Raw genomic sequence first — 16,504 nt, 5'->3', positions numbered from 1 at the left:
ATATGTATAGGTACTGGCCATACAGCCAATACCGGTATGACTGAACTATCTGTTCTTATCGATATTTGGATCAAACAGTTATAAGTCACTATATTATGAGAAGTGCTCTCTTACATACTCAGTCATAAAATTACTGATATAATTTCATTAACATTGAATAATCTGCAACATGAGTTTAAGAAAGAGTTAAGAGTTGCATTCGTTGAACATGATTTTTCTATAATGCAAGGACAGACATATTCAACAGCAGTATACTTCTTGTTTTTTTTTTAAATTGATGCATAAGTACATTTTATCCACATGTTGTGACACTGGCACTTTGCTCTATTAATTTTAAAATATGTTATCATGAAAAACTTTAACTTACAGAAATACATTTATGTACAGAAGGCTCATTTCTGACCCAATGTAGGTTCAAAACTGACCATCACCATCGTTAAGGCACATCCAAAACATGAAATAAGTACATTCTTATGCTCTATGTGTATAATCCTAACTAATATTATAAATGCGAAAGTAACTGTGTCTGTCTGTCTGTTACTCTTTCACACCAAAACTACTGAACAAATTTAAATGAAATTTGGTATACATATGGTATAGACCCTGGGAAAGAACATAGGCTACTTCTTATCCCGGAATTCCCACGGGAAAACTTTTTAAGGAGAAGCGAAGCTCGCGGGATCAGCTAGTATGTTATAATATCTGATGTTTTCTATAAATAATTAAGTATTGAATACCTATATTAAATGCTAGTGACCCTGCAGTTCCCCATACATATTTCACATGTAATACTATGGTTGAGGTGCTATTTAAACAATCATAGTCTTATTATAGGTAGGTACTTCATCCAAAACCCTTTGTAACCCTTTGTAGGTGGGGTGGTAGCAGTCAAAATCATTATTGCAAACCTTTCAAAATTAGACATTAGTTGTGTTTTATTATACTTTTATGTAAATAATGCTTCAATTATGAAATAAATCAAAAATCTAAATATTTAGGTAATAGTATGTATGCAGGCTATAAATTTAAAATAAGTTTCAAATAAGTACATTCTTCTTTTTCCCATGTCTAACGACGAAAAATCTACTATTTTTTTTTCGCGTAATTCAAAGTGCTGTGTTACAAGACATATCAAGCAAATAACAAGAGCAAAAGCTTGTCTGAATAGGCCGCATTACTGTAGCGGGGTGGAGGCGCCGGCCTGCCTGGCGTCGCGACGGCGCCCCCCCGCGCGCGCCCCCGCCCCCGCCGCCGTCTAGTCGCTCCCAGTATCTGCCTCCCTATAACTACCACTCTGCTCTTCATCGCACAACTTTCCACCCCACATCGTACTATTTTACACCACACTCATTTCCAGTTTATCTCGTGAAACTAAATCGTCGCTTCTTTCGCAGAAATGCTGTGAAACGTAACTACCTACTGCGAAAATGAAGAAAGTGTCCAAAAAACAATAACAAGTGACTGTTAAAGACATGTCAGATCAGAATGACGTGAATTCGCCAGGAAGTTCTAAACAAACCGAGACTAACGACGCTGGAGACAATAATGTGACATCTGAAAACAATGCAGATAGCTCAAAATCACAGGAGACAATACAAGAAAGTGAAAATATCAAAAGTGTTAAAAGTGCCATAGAAGAAGTTCAAACCGACAGTATTAAAAAGTCTCAAAATTCGGGAGAATCTTCAGGGAGCACACTCAAATGGGTGTTAAATAAAGATAGGGAATTCAAAATATCGTGGTGTCTGCCAGAAGGATCTACTACTCCGAGGGACTTCATCGCGCTTTGCTATGCAGGTAAGTGCTATTGTTAAGCTTCTCACAAATTATTTCACTATAATTTGTTAATTATAAGAAGCCACAGCAGCCCTGTAACTTGCAACATCTTTTCTTCATCAACTTATAATGTGTTAACCAGACTGCGTAATCAGCAGAGCATCGTAACGTACCTAACTGGACTAGTTAGGCCTCATAAGCAACGAGAGGCAGTAACTGTAAGTCCAAGCTCCGGTAGTTGCAACAACAGGAAGCTGACGTCTTTCCCGCGCGATGCTATCGACCATGGGGGTCACTCTATGCTGACGAAAAACGAAGTTTCGGAGTGATGCTGCACGAGCCACAACTCTATGTATTAGCGATTGCACCACAGCTCTCGTTCGTTCGTTTTTCGTCAGTATAGAGTGACCCCCCAGTTGCTCGTGTGAAGCAAGAAAGTTCTGCGTGAGATTGCGCTAACTTTATGCTACATCATTTTATTCGTCGGGCTGTGAGGTAGTTTATTTGAAGAGATACATATTTGCTGCCTATTCAACTTTCAGTTATCAGTAAAAAAAAAACAATTTATTATTTAAGTACAGCAGTATGGTAAGTAATCTACTAGCAGCTTGGAAAATGGAGCTGAAAAAGTGGATAACTTTTAATATTGAAGCTTATTTCCCAACCAAAATATATGACTTCTTACTTTGAGGAGTGACTCCTCACCTAAGCGTTCCAATATTGATCTTCTGTGTACACACATATATTGCGAAAGCACTCGATTTTCTACTGGTTAGTTCACTCTTTGCGTATCGGTATCTCCAAAGCAATTATCAGCTCAAGAAGGCTCGTGTACCGCGAAAGTGCAATCATCGCCCACCATTGCTCGTTAATTATGCGCCCGCGCACCCTGCGCTCTTCTTATGCCTTGCAGCTGAATTAAATTGATACGGGTTTTGCTACTTAACGGTGTAGTAAACAGCATTTAATAGCACGTATCATTTGCCTTTTAATCGCCGCCATTAATAGACCACACGCTAGAGTTTCTCATCTAGAGATTTATCTTTCGCCACCTAGGTATTACTATTTCGTATTTTTACATTAATACGAATCAATCAGTAAAATCATAGGTTTTCTTGCCAGTTATTTTGCAATTAAAACAGCATTATGTGTGAAAGGATCGGAAATACACGTATCGTCTTGGTATATTATATTCTGCGTAAATTATGTACATTATGTAGACAAGATTAAGATATAGCAGCTTTAAAGAGGCTAGTAAGTGCAGTAGCGCAGGGCACGCGCGGTCGTTGCATGCGGCTCGGTTACATAAACCGCTGAGCCAACGGGGCCTTTCACCAGCCTGTGCCGTTGTCCTCGCCATTTTCTCCGCGGTCGCGATGCAGCCATTATTGCAGTAAACTTTATTTACTTCTAAGTTGTGCGGTTACGGCAAAAACTTGAGGATCTTGCCGCATTTTGGTCTGCAACAGCGAGAATTAACTCTGCTGAAAGTTGCGAGTTTGGCTCGGAAGGTTGGCTCCTACCAACATTCTCTAAACTTTCGGTGTATTTATATATCTGCATTAAGAGATACATTATCGATTTTAAGTTTCATGACCGACCGATTGCAAAAGCAACTCCGTTCGTATTATATTATGCCATTGTGTGCAATAAAATTCTCCAAATTGATTTTTAATGTAGTGTTCCAAAAACTGGTGTTACAGCTAACACAGGAAACCGATTTGCTTTTCTTGCATTACAATGAGTACAAGTGTCGGAATCGAGCAGCCGTAGCGGTCGCCGGTACTGTTGGTGTTGGGCGTGAAGAATTGCGCATGGCACGTAGAATGAATGGGCGCGCGGGCGGAGCGGTGGCGAGCGGCGAGCGCGGTCTGGCGGAGTATGAATGGGCCGAGGAGCCCCCACTCGCGTGAATGAGGCCCGGCGCGTGCCGCCCGCGCCGCCTGCCGCCAGTCGCGCCGCCGAGCAACGCGCAGATACGCGCGCGCACGATCCTCTCATTTTGACGTTCCAAAATTTGAATACTCGCGGTAGTTTCTGTGCTGAAGTTTACCTGACACTCTGGTGCTAATTAACACATTGACATCATCGCGATTCACCTTTTCTGCGTCGGAGTGCCGCAGTTCACCACACTTCTACAGATGAAATCCTGCTTTTGCTGGGAAAGCCGGCATTAGTTTACCTCTACTTGACTTTTACGGTGAGTGGCCTTTTTCTTCGATTAAACGGTTACTTTACACTATCACGTCTATTGCATGGATTATAGACACGATTCAAAATCGAAAAATACGCAAGTGGGTTGATTTGTAGGTGGGAGCCCACGTAATTCTAATATGGTTAGGCGTAGTACGCCAGATGTCTCTTTATATACCGAGTAATGTATTTAAGCAATAACGAGGCAATCGGCAATTTGATTTGCTTTCACTAAAATATCATAATACTTAAATTTTATCTGAGACTGGCCAGTCAGAATATAAAGAGCACCATACCACTAGACTCGCATCATCACCACCTCAGCTACAATAAGGTTCTCAATTCATTCGGCTGGAAAATAGTCCCTCTCGATTTAATTAAAAGTCAATTTCGCGGAAATAACCCCCTTTATATTCACCGCGAGCTTTCCTATGCCTTTAGGTTTATAGTTCAGGTTGTCTGTCTGAATTTTGGGGTGAAAAGTACCCTATGGATGCCACTAATTAAAATAATTATGTATTTGTTTTTTTACGAATGGCCAGTTTCTAGTTTCTATACTCGATCATCGTCAGTGACATATAGGGAATACAAGCCCGGGATCCCGCTCCCCGGGATCCCGGGATCCCGGTCATTTTCCAGTCCCGAAATTTTTGGGATTAAAATTTGCCAATCCCGGGATTTTCGGGATTGACAAAAAAGGGTAAATTAGTATGTAAAGGTATTCTTGTAGCTTTGTTGTCATTAGTTAAATGTCAAATTATTGTTTTCTACACGTGTGACGTCAGATGTGATAATTTATAAACAAATATGGTTGACACCGTTTTCGCCTGTTTATTATGGTTTTCCACCTATTTAGGGAGTAGAGACTTGACCCTTGTTCTACTATATAATATATATGTATAACAAGAATGTAAGAATTTTTTGGAATAAAGATTATGATATGATTATGAAAAGTAGAACTTTTAAGTTAAAGTTTTGCAATTGGCAAAGTTCAAAAAAATAATAGATTATTTTGTTTGGGCTAATAGAGCAATTATTAACCATATTATACCTACTTTAAAAAAGAGTCAAGTAGCGAAGTAGCCTATTGTTTAACTTTTTTAAGAAGTTTTTTTTTTTCAACTTAGTATGGTCTGACAAAGTTAAATTATAAATACTGTGTCTCCAATTAACCTAAAAACTTTGATTCGTTAGACGTGTTTTTGTTTGTGACCTTAATCCCGGGACTATCCCGGGATCCCGGGATTGTCTTCATCCAGTCCCGAAATCCCGGGATCCCAAATAAAGGCCGGGATTGTATTCCCTAGTGACATATCATTTGATTCTTCATTCACAATCTGCCCAAATTGCTATTTTGGGAAGCAAATCCATAAATAGAATAGGTTAAAAGTCAATCAATATTATTCAAAAGGTAAGAGATGTATACCATCTCTACATTTAGATATATTATTCCTCTTTTGGTTGGGTGGATGCGTTTATTTTATTTTTCTGTTTAGCTTTGTATTTTAGGCGCCGCAGCCGCACAGACACAATGGTCAAAGGTGCATTTAAAAAGGCGCTAGGGCTCCTTTACCTGGCATCCTAGCCAATTTTTTATACTCGGGAGAATAGTGTTGTCATGTCAAGCTGAAATTGATGATCCCCTATTGTTTGCCTTGCGATACTGATCACTTCGTTTACACCTTTAACATATCTTAATATCCTTTAGTTTCTGTTATTGGCCCTTCTCTCTTCAGGAATTGCTTTCTTGATTAGTCTGGTATAATAATAATAATCAAATAAGCATCAGTACCATTCATAATAATATGTGAGATCGTAAAGTTGTATGATGCGTCAATAAAGTGTCAATCTATCTCTCATGTCATGATGGCTTTATTACCGGAGATATGTGATATTGGATATTATGTAGACACGCCTTTAACTTGCCACTTTCGTCATTCTAGCGTCTGTACCAGGCAAGTTTGTAAGAAAATTGTATGTTAACATAAAAAAGTTATAGCTTTACATGCATTAGTGTTAAAATTTCGGCATCTTATATTACGTATTAGGTTAGATATTTGAGAAAACAAAAGTCTGTGTTTGTTTATATATCTATCCATCAAAAAGGTGTCCCCAATATTTATACCACCGTAACGGGCAGCTAGGAATCGCTCATCTTCAGCGGAAATTACATTTCCACCATGTTTGTTGCACAATTAAACCTTAAAGTGAATATTTTATTTTAATATTCTGTGTTTCGTAGCTCAGTCTTATTTTTATTTGTCATCAAGCCATTATTGTGCATGTTAGATCTATACTATGGTTTGGAATTTATTTAATTAATTAATCTTTATGACCTCACTCAGCATCACCTTGTACTTATCTTAGACATCTCAGTTCCTCCGCCATTATTGCAGCCATTTCCACAAGTAAGAAGTAACAGTAAAGTTAGATTCAGAATTTGTAATTAATACTATTCTATCGGTCCACATAGCCCGCGCCTGCATTTCCTCCTGTGCGTTGGTTAGATACGCCCTCGCCTCGATACACCTAATGGTTATTTCATTTCCTTCATTAATTCCCCACCAACTATTCCTTCAATTAATGCTCTAATAACATCCTCTTGCGTAGTCATTTTCTTCTCTTACTAAACTTCAGCCTGGCTATTTACACCACATAACAGTTGAAAATTGCCAAGAAAGTTGGAATGAAAAGATGACAATGGATCAAACGTGGCGTGTCGTGTCGACTTGTTGCAAGCATAATTATATTCTTTCCGCGTCTTTTTCCTTTTTGTTTTCTTGTCAGCGTGTCCCACGCTTTTCAAAAAGCCGAACCATTATAAAGTTGGCGAAGTATTGAACAGCAAGTGAAAGAAGTAGCGGCAGTGTTTCTCACGGTGGTAATGAGAAACGTGGTGATAGCCCGCTGTTCGCCGCGCTCCGCAAGAAATTTATTAATTAGTGATTTCAGATTTAAGTCAGGATTCCCGACATTTCTCTGGTCTCGCTCGCAATCGTAAATGCATGAGATTTGAGAAAATACTATTTCAATAAAATGTTGTGAGTTAAGTGAGCGAAATCAACGTGGGTAAGTATTTTCATAGTTATTAGATAAAAGTATACGCTATCGTCAGAGTATGTAATTAGTCGTCGTCACCTCATAAAGACATAAGACTTGAGTAGCAAAACGGGGAGCATTGTTACAGTAACCATAGGGAGGAAACTATAAATTATGCTGTAAGTTTACATGATGGAAATAGCATGCTCGCCTTGATAGCTGCTCCGTGTATGTCTCGAACCCCTCAAATAAACTACACATTATAATATCTTAGTTCAATGTTCGAAGCCACACTTACTTCCGTTCCTAAATTGAAGCGATTGAAAACGGTAAAAAAACTATCAATTATTATAGTACCGGCCTACCGGCGCGGTATGGCAGTGATATCCTTATTGGACTATACGACCATAGCAAGCAAAGGGTTTGACCGTTTAAAACCATAAAATCGTGTGAAATCTCAACCGTTAATAGTGATGTAAATAAAGGTCCGGAAGCGGCAGGAACTGAATGGAAGCCAAGTTGACTTTGAGATTTTTTGATAATAGGCTTTCCGGAACAACCCTAAACAGAGGGTGGCAGTCGCTGAAGCGAAAACGGAAGTAGCATACGTCTGGCATCTTTGTAGTAATTGGCAGCACGGGCTTCACTTCCGTTTTTTTATAGTGTTATTTATAAACATAATATTGCACCTTTCTCCTGGATTTGTTATTTTAAACTTATAATTAAAAATCCAACAAAAAACAATGGTAATTCATTTATGAACAACTGTATTTCCATACTAGTGAATGTGTATGCAATTGATTGAAGTCCCTTTTGTAAACATATTTTCAGCAATTTCACAAAACATCACTCTCCAAGACCATCTGACCTATTTCCGTTTACAACAATATGAGTTACTTACACGTGGATTCTCTCAAAGCGGCACCGTTTTAAAATAAGCAGAGCGTTTGCGTCATTGCATCACACACTCCGGTCAAAAGGGCCAAAGACGAAAGGTGGGTTCTTTAAAGAGTCGTTAGTATGAATGTCCAACCCCCGCGATAATGATGATGATATGTTGTCTACAAACCTACACGGTACTATGAAGGATTTGTCTCACATTGTCAACCAAAACGAGCAGCTATCGATTGTAAAACTCGAGACCCACACCTTAATTGCATCAAATGAATGAAACCACGTTCCGCACTTAAGGTCAACACATGACTTTAATAATAATCACCTTTTATTTTTATCTCAACTTATACCATCTGATTCTTGCATCAGAGTTTCGAGCAGAGAAGCAACTTGGTTTTCGTTAAATTGATTTACCTGACGTTGTTTCCAGCGAGTGGCCATAAAAAGATTAGTGGCCGATGAAGGTGCTAATGCATTTGTTTGTGCATTACATCCGGTCTGTCCGGGCTCGTTAATTGGTCCATACGTAAAAGGGATATCGTGTAGCTGGGTGCTGCGGCCCGGTTTCCTGCCGGGTGACAGGTCCCGAGGTCGAGTTCGTGTCTTGACGATCCATTTGAAGACATTACACAGTATATGTGGCACTTTGGGAACCAATTAAAGATCTTCGAATCGTAAGCAGTGTTGAGTCGGTTACTTCAATGTCCTCACGTAGTCACGATTGTTTAATATGCGGGTTTGTAGTATTTAATTAATTTGGTCTATGATGTACTGCACGCGTAGCACAGTATGGCTGGGACAAGATATAAATGACAGCTAGTTGCAACAAATTGTGTGATACCAGTCGTCCTCACAAACGCTAACATGGCCAACACGAAATAATCACTACAAGATGTGAGTTACAATTTTGACAGCGAGATTGGAAGATTTGTCTTATTTCCTAACATGGGTGTACCAATTTGTCCACACATGTCTCATTTTGGGTTCTACCTTTTTTGGCATAAGATTTTTTTGCCTAATCTCGTATTGCATAGTAACGTTTGGTCAAAGTCTCGTTACGCCGAAAATCGTATGGCATAAATCTCGTTTAGTAAAAAGTTATTTCGCATAACATTGTTTGGCCTAATAATGGTATGGCCAAATCTTGAATAGCCTAATAATGCTATGGCATAGGTTTATACAAAGTAATAATGTTCGTTTCCTTTAACTTTGACGGAGCGTCTCCCTACATAGCGCAAACTAGTGCCTTGTATTGTTTCCGCTGTTTGGAAAACGCTCCGCTCCGCTTCGCTGCGCTCCGCTTTGGTTTTGATGAACATGTGCACCTAACACGCTCCTCCTCGCTTTGCTCGTCGTCGCACCTATTTTTAGGTTTCGATCACATGGGGTTTGTAATAATTATATTGGTCGTTAACTTTCGATTTTTTGATCATACAATATTGTGATTTTCGGGATGTAGGAGAAAAATACCACAATTTGTACATTTACTACATACTTAATATATTATTTATTAAGATAACATTAGGAGAAACAAGATTATACATAGGTATAGACGAACATAAATTTGAGCAAACGAAACTTAGGTGTTTAAAGATTGTGCCTAAAGAGTTTTAGACGAAACGAGCCTTATGCCACATAAGTCTTGGCAAAGTGATGGTTCGGCCAAAAAAGTTTAGACCATACGAGTTATGCGAAATGAGTTTTGGTCAATAAAGATTATGCGAGATGAGGGGAATCCCTCATTTTGACATTTGTTTAGGTAGCATTTTATCACACAAATTCGAAGGTGGTGATAACATGTGACACAAATTATTATTTGTTTAGTTTTTGTTAATTTCATCCTTGCTCTACAAGAAGAGATGCAGGAAAGGAAAATTACTATAATACTTATAGGGAGGATGATCCGGGACTCTAATAACCCGTTGAAAATGCTTTAAAAACAACATTTGTCAAAACACACATCCTCTTTTTTATTTGACTAAAATTATAATAATTACCTATATTATATGTAGGTAGCGGTGGTAGCTCAGACGGGTAAGCGCCCGCCCCTCATGGAAGAGATACGGGTTCAAATCTCGTCGCTGACATGTGCCAATAAGTTAGATAGATAGACATTAATTTGTTCCACTCAAACATAACTACAACAAATGATATAGGTACAGTTAAATGAAGAGGCGAAATGTGTGTGTTGAAACAGACCAAAAGGGAAGCATCTCAGCGCATATGTTTGCCCCTTTGATTATATTTGCCCTTAGGAACAAACCACTGATTTTCAGTTGCCTCCCATATAGTTTAAGTTTGCCTATTCACGTCAAAGTATGTAGTTAATAAAGTGGCTAATTGAATAGTTTGAATGATAGATGTGGAGTTCACAAAATGTAAATAATATACATTGAATAGGTCCGGCACACCGGGCAGTCAGCGACATCCTTTCACCACAGCGACAAACCCTTGTCAGGCTTTATTATTTATCAACAACACACTAACTAGAATTAAGTGGCGAATTGAATAGTTTGAATGTTAAATGTGGAGTTCAAGAAATGTAAATCATATAAACTGTACATTGAATAAGTCCGGCACACCGGGCAGTCAGCAACTGATGCTAATCCTTTCTCCACAGCGACAAACCCTAGTCAGGCTTTATTATTTATCAACAACACACTAAGTAGGTAAAATCTGTAAGTAGGTATGCTTCCATGTACAACAAAATGAAATGGTTATAAAAATATCATATCTTCTTTAGGTAAGTAAAACATTTATTAAACTTATACATAATAAATAAATTATAAAAAATATAAGTACTATTTACACACTATAACAGCATATTGGGTATTCTTAGTTATCAACTCTCACAATAATCAGTTCAAACTTGGCCTATCAGTCATCAAATTGGTATAGGCCTCTTATTATGTATACCAAGTTTTTCAACTTTTTCAGCCAGTTCTGTGCCGCTCATGTTAATTGTTTCACCACAAGGTTGCTGATGCTGATGTCATCTGACCATCTTCAGATGATCTCTGCCAACAGCTCTTGTGTCTAGGCCATCATTTTCTGACCGCCTTTGTCCATCTTCCGTCTTGCCTAGGAGCCAATTTCAATATTCTGTAACAAAAAAAAATGTTTCAGGAGATTTTAGTTATACTTATGAACTAAGATTATGACTCCTATTGTCATCTTCATCTATTCTATTCTATTCTGAGAGGGGGCGAAGTTCCTGTATGTGGCTCTCTCGAGTGGAACCTTTGTACATATCCCCTTGATTTCAGCTCAGCCATCCTAGCTCCCGAGTAAACTGGAGTAGCAAGCCTGGGTGTTGCAATAACATCTTCATCATAACCCATGACGTCCCCACTGCTGGGGTACGGGTTTCCTTCCAAGGAAGGATGGGTTTAGGCCTAGTCCACCAAGTGGGCACGGTGCCATGTGAAAAGTTTTTTGAGTTGTTTTGTGTACCCAATTATAATAACATGTCACAAATACTGGTACTTACCTAATGTTTTTTCCTTCCATTGATTATATAAATATTATTCAGTCAGGCCGTGGGACAAGCATCGTAGATGATATTCCGTTGCGCCCGTCCGGATCCTGCCCGAGCTTTTGTCTCAAGGACTTCTAGCTAGCGGACCCAGGGGTCCGGGTAGACGGTGGGTGGGTCATCGTCAGGTGGCATGCTGTTTTGTTCTTCGTCTCATGGAGCCGGTGCTCGGTCGACGGCTGCCGAAGAACTCTAGAACTCTCCAAGGAATCTGATCGTGCTTGGTCGGGAGCAAGCTCGGTCGTATATTATTTCATGTGACGATGTCCAAAAAACTCAAGAAAGTAGTTAATGAGCCAATATGAGTCTATGGGGTAGCGCAAAGCAAAGTAATATTACCAAAATATTACACTCAACGCACCAAACAGCGAAAATTTTCTTCAAATTTGACGTTTGGTGACATTTTAATTGTCAAAAAACCATAGACAATACAAACAACAACCACAAATGAGAGATTTTCGGAAAAAAATAACATTTGAAAAACCTATTTGCACAGAGCAGAAAAGTTACAGTGTCACTGGGACTAATGCCCAATCACATAAATAAAATGAGTCCCATGTACACCCTATGCTAACATTTAAGACTGATATCAAAAAGTGACTCAATTTAGTCAGTCACTTCACATGTTGTCTTATTATGGCCATACTAGCCGTGCTGTTCTCGTACTATGTCACGAATTGTCGTTTTCATGAGTCACAATAAGGGCTGAAAATCAGCAATGCAGGTACCTACACATGTACTTACTTGCAGCAGTTCGGGCCTTTTTTGGCGCTGAGCTGATGCACCACAAGCACGACTGGCTATCAATATTAATTATTGTGTTGTGGGTGTATTTTTGCAGCATGAAATAAATTCGTTTTCTTTCTTTTTTATATTGTCAATGAATTTTCTGTCTTCACAATTACCAAATTTCTCAAGTACCTACAAATTTAAAAGTGAAATAGAACAAGAATTGTGGAAACGGCAGCGGCATGGAAAACTACGCTAAGACATCAATTACTATCTTAATTGTGGACTTTTTTTTGTTGTTTAATGAATAGGTAGACTTTAATTATCTTCACACTGACTAGGTGTGTTTGAGTGTAGGTGTTTATGTGACATGACATCACTTGATTGTATACAATATGCCCGGTTCAATCGAGATTAAAGACTCAAATTGTGTATCAAACTTTAATTATTTATAATATTCGGTCAATTTTGTGATTCAATTATTAAGCCTTTCATGTCTTCTTCTATCTTGCATGCCACACATTTGTGTTGATGAATGGAGGCACCTACTCCCTCCAGTCAGGGTCTGCGAAGCACGGCGACTCCCACGCGTGTTGCAGCAATTACCCAGCCTATGGAGTCGTAAAGCGTGGCCACTGCATACGCATCTTCGTGATATGTAATCTGCAGCACGCCATCTTCCCATGACGGACCCACCCGATACTGGGAATGACCACGGTCTACTGTTTTAGAAGTAAATTCCTCACTTACTAGGGATTTTAAGATATCACATGAACTTCTTTGGCTTGAGATTTACTGACTGACTCCGTTCAGCTTCAAATGCAAATTGAAGAGTTTATGCTGCTAGCTCCTGTAATTCATAATAATTATGTCAAGGGTTTGATTTTATTCGCATCACCAAGAGATAAATCTCTTCACTTTAAAATAATGAAGTAAAAACAACGCAGTACATAGAAACTGCAGTTTAATTTTGAATACCCTAGGTAACAATAACAATACAAAATTGTTTTAGTTATTGTATACGTATGCATCATAATTTAGACTAGGTATTTTCATTGATGAATGGATGACGTCCCGGTTTCAATTGTTACTTTTAATAAATAATTTGTTTTGAAAATGTAAATATGGTCTGAAGGGTTCTACCTTTTTTGGCATAAGATTTTTTTGCCTAATCTCGTATTGCATAGTAACGTTTGGTCAAAGTCTCGTTACGCCGAAAATCGTATGGCATAAATCTCGTTTAGTAAAAAGTTATTTCGCATAACATTGTTTAGCCTAATAATGGTATGGCCAAATCTTGAATAGCCTAATAATGCTATGGCATAGGTTTATACAAAGAAATAATATTCGTTTGGCTTTAACTTTGACGGAACGTCTCCCTACATAGCGCAAACTGGTGCCTTGTATTGTTTCCGCTGTTTGGAAAACGCTCCGCTCCGCTTCGCTGCGCTCCGCTTTGGTTTTGATGAACATGTGCACCTAACACGCTCCTCCTCGCTTTGCTCGTCGTCGCACCTATTTTTAGGTTTCGATCTCATGGGGTTTGTAATAATTATATTGGTCGTTAACTTTCGATTTTTTGATCATACAATATCGTGATTTTCGGGATGTAGGAGAAAAATACCACAATTTGTACATTTACTACATACTTACTTAATATATTATTTATTAAGATAACTTTAGGAGAAACAAGATTATACATAGGTATAGACGAACATAAATTTGAGCAAACGAAACTTAGGTGTTTAAAGATTGTGCCTAAAGAGTTTTAGACGAAACGAGCCTTATGCCACATAAGTCTTGGCAAAGTGATGGTTCGGCCAAAAAAGTTTAGACCATACGAGTTATGCGAAATGAGTTTTGGTCAATAAAGATTATGCGAGATGAGCGGAACCCGGTCTGAAGTTCTGAACTATTCTGACTTCTAAATACCAACTTATAATAATGAACCCTATAATAAGCACAATACACAATTCCAATTAAAATATAATATTGAAAATTAGGTACAAATTAATTCTTACTTACAGAAGGTGTATATAATGTAATATATATATATATATATATATAATCGTTTATTACGGACCAACGATCCAAAAAATACTAGTACTACTACTAGTAATACAATTCATATACGTATAAGAATTTTTCCTCTCTAAATATTTAATCTTTTTAAATCTTATATGGCCATTAATCGAATGAGATGCTTAAATTGTTCCACATGTTTCGCTCGTCATATTAAACAGAAGCACGCATGATTTATTTATTACAGCTAGTGAGTGTGGTAGTTCCGGTGGTGGCAGGAAGCCCGCGCGATATCTCGGAATTAGAATCGCGAGCCTATGGCCGGCGAAGTGGACCATTTGTAACACTCGTACCGCGCATCCCATATCCGCTTATCAAAGACTGCGGTCAGTGATAGATTCCCCTTCTTGCAATTTCCCCTCAGCACAAATCCTGCTTCCAAGATCAGTATCATAACATTTACATGCGTTTTAGTTTAAAGATTCAAGGTCTTTCCACGATTCATCCTCAACCATTTTTCAAACAGCACATAAATATTTATTATGTTTTCTGCCAGCTCAGACAGGCATCCGAAATGTCTCTCTGAACAAATTATTTTAACAGTTTTTCGCAATCCACAGAACGGAAATCATTATGCGTTTTCCGCCGTGTTGCACGGGGCTTCTGTAAAAATGTATTCATTAAATCAGCGATCCCAGGCCGTTTGGGATGTTTTTGTTTCGACATCATTATTTGGCATAAGTAATTGCTTCTATCTGCTTTTTATCATGCTCGATTCTTGCACTTTCCTTGTTATGCGATTGGGTATCCGGTGTTTGGTTTTTGGGTCCCATTTTTGTGGCTACTTGTTGTGTTAATGCTCAGGGCAGTGTGGTCACCGGTGGCGTCCGCACGGCTTCCCGGCCACAGACGCGGGGGCTATAGCAAATATTAACTCGGCAAATGTTTGGGGAGCACCGAGCACGGCAAACAGCGCTACAGAACCACACGCACCACCTACATGCAAACTCTCTGATAAAGGCACGCCCCGAAGCCCGGCTTCAAACAACGTGTTTGTTTAACTTAAAACAAATCGTGTTTGTCTATTTTATGTTCAAGAGATTGCTTGTAAAGGTCCACTAGCCTGTGAACAAATGAATCCTCACGTACTATTTGCATGACTTTTGAAATATGGCTATTTACTATAGTAAAATATTATGTAAGATTCTCGATCGTTTAGTCATACGTAGGCATATCAGTATCAGTTCACATTGGATTCTTGACAGCAGGTCTCTACAATGTCGATAATGCATGACTTGATCATTGAAATATAGGTATTATAATGCAATATGATCTGTAAAATTTTGTGTCGATATTTTAACTAAACATATTCTTGGATATTACGCATTCGACTCGATCTCGATGAAACAAACGCGTATCCGTAAACAAGCAATCCGTCAAGGTCGGAAATGTTTACCATCATGCAGCGCCAGCCGCTACCCAAACAAACTCACCGCTCATATTCACCGGATAGTTTATAAATCGATAGTTAGTGCATATTGCGAATCACAAACGGAAATGGGGGCCAATAATGAGCTTCGGATGTCGCTCACCTATTGTGCCCAGCTAATAGATATCGACTTCCTCACTTCAGGTATTGGTGGTAACTGCTGGCGAATAATGAGGCATTGTTGCCGACCAATCGCAAAGTCTCCCTCTCCAAGCAACACTAGGTTGCAAAATCTTAATATTATTTCATAGAGCATGCGGACAGAGTTTGCTTCGAATTTAGGGCAACTACGTCCGTTCAGAGATCCGCAATCGAGTAGACGCAAAACGATAATGGGCTTGGCATTTGTTCGATAGTGTGGAGAATTGAAGCCGGATTTGTGGAAGATTGGAAAAGCGTACTGTTGTCAATCACCGGTCACGATTTGACCCTTCGCTTCACATGAATTGCGGTTCCCAGGGGGGAGCGGTGCTGCAGCGTGATGGTGCTCATTTTCTTCCATTGAGTAAATACTGTAACAGTTGAATCAGTTCGCGGTGATTATTTTTTCTGATCAAAGTCAATGGCATGAGCTGTTGTAACTGAATGGGTTCACAAAGATTTGTTCTGTAACATCCGGTGAAGCGTTCCGGCAGTTCGGCGTCTTCCGCGCGTTCCGCACGCTGCCTGAGAACGGACCCTTTTAAAAGTCGGTCCAATAGTTTAGTTAACTTAATTACATGGAAAACATCCTTTTATAAAATTTTAAGCACAGAATAATAACTAGTACTTAACTAGCGTTACTTTAACCAAAACAGCTATTTATGTTTTCAGTATGATACACAGTG

At 38.9% G+C, this 16,504-nt stretch overlaps 1 protein-coding gene and 1 long non-coding RNA gene across 4 annotated transcripts in view; one reads left to right on the top strand and one right to left on the bottom strand.

The window, feature by feature from the left end:
- Nucleotides 1-1,373: 1,373 nt before the first annotated feature.
- Nucleotides 1,374-16,504, top strand: part of LOC105392491 (E3 ubiquitin-protein ligase HECW2) — a 95,872-nt gene continuing 80,741 nt past the window's right edge. For 2 of the 3 annotated variants that reach the window (XM_048623644.1, XM_048623643.1), the window contains exon 1: nucleotides 1,374-1,797. In XM_048623644.1, coding sequence (XP_048479601.1) covers nucleotides 1,473-1,797 — 325 coding nt within the window. In that variant the 5' untranslated portion in view covers nucleotides 1,374-1,472. Of the gene's footprint in view, nucleotides 1,798-3,686; nucleotides 3,977-16,504 lie in introns of those variants that run through there. The other variant, XM_048623645.1, reaches the window with a different exon arrangement.
- LOC125489071 lies at nucleotides 10,638-11,549 on the bottom strand. Its single transcript, XR_007266724.1, has 2 exons — nucleotides 11,393-11,549; nucleotides 10,638-11,004 (listed from the first exon to the last, which is right to left on the bottom strand). It is a non-coding gene; the product is annotated as an uncharacterized LOC125489071 (long non-coding RNA).

This window comes from Plutella xylostella, chromosome 10 (assembly GCF_932276165.1).
Source record: "Plutella xylostella chromosome 10, ilPluXylo3.1, whole genome shotgun sequence".
Taxonomy (NCBI): domain Eukaryota; kingdom Metazoa; phylum Arthropoda; class Insecta; order Lepidoptera; family Plutellidae; genus Plutella; species Plutella xylostella.
The sequence above is the reverse complement of the archived record's forward strand: the minus strand, read 5'-3'. Positions and strand labels throughout refer to the sequence as shown.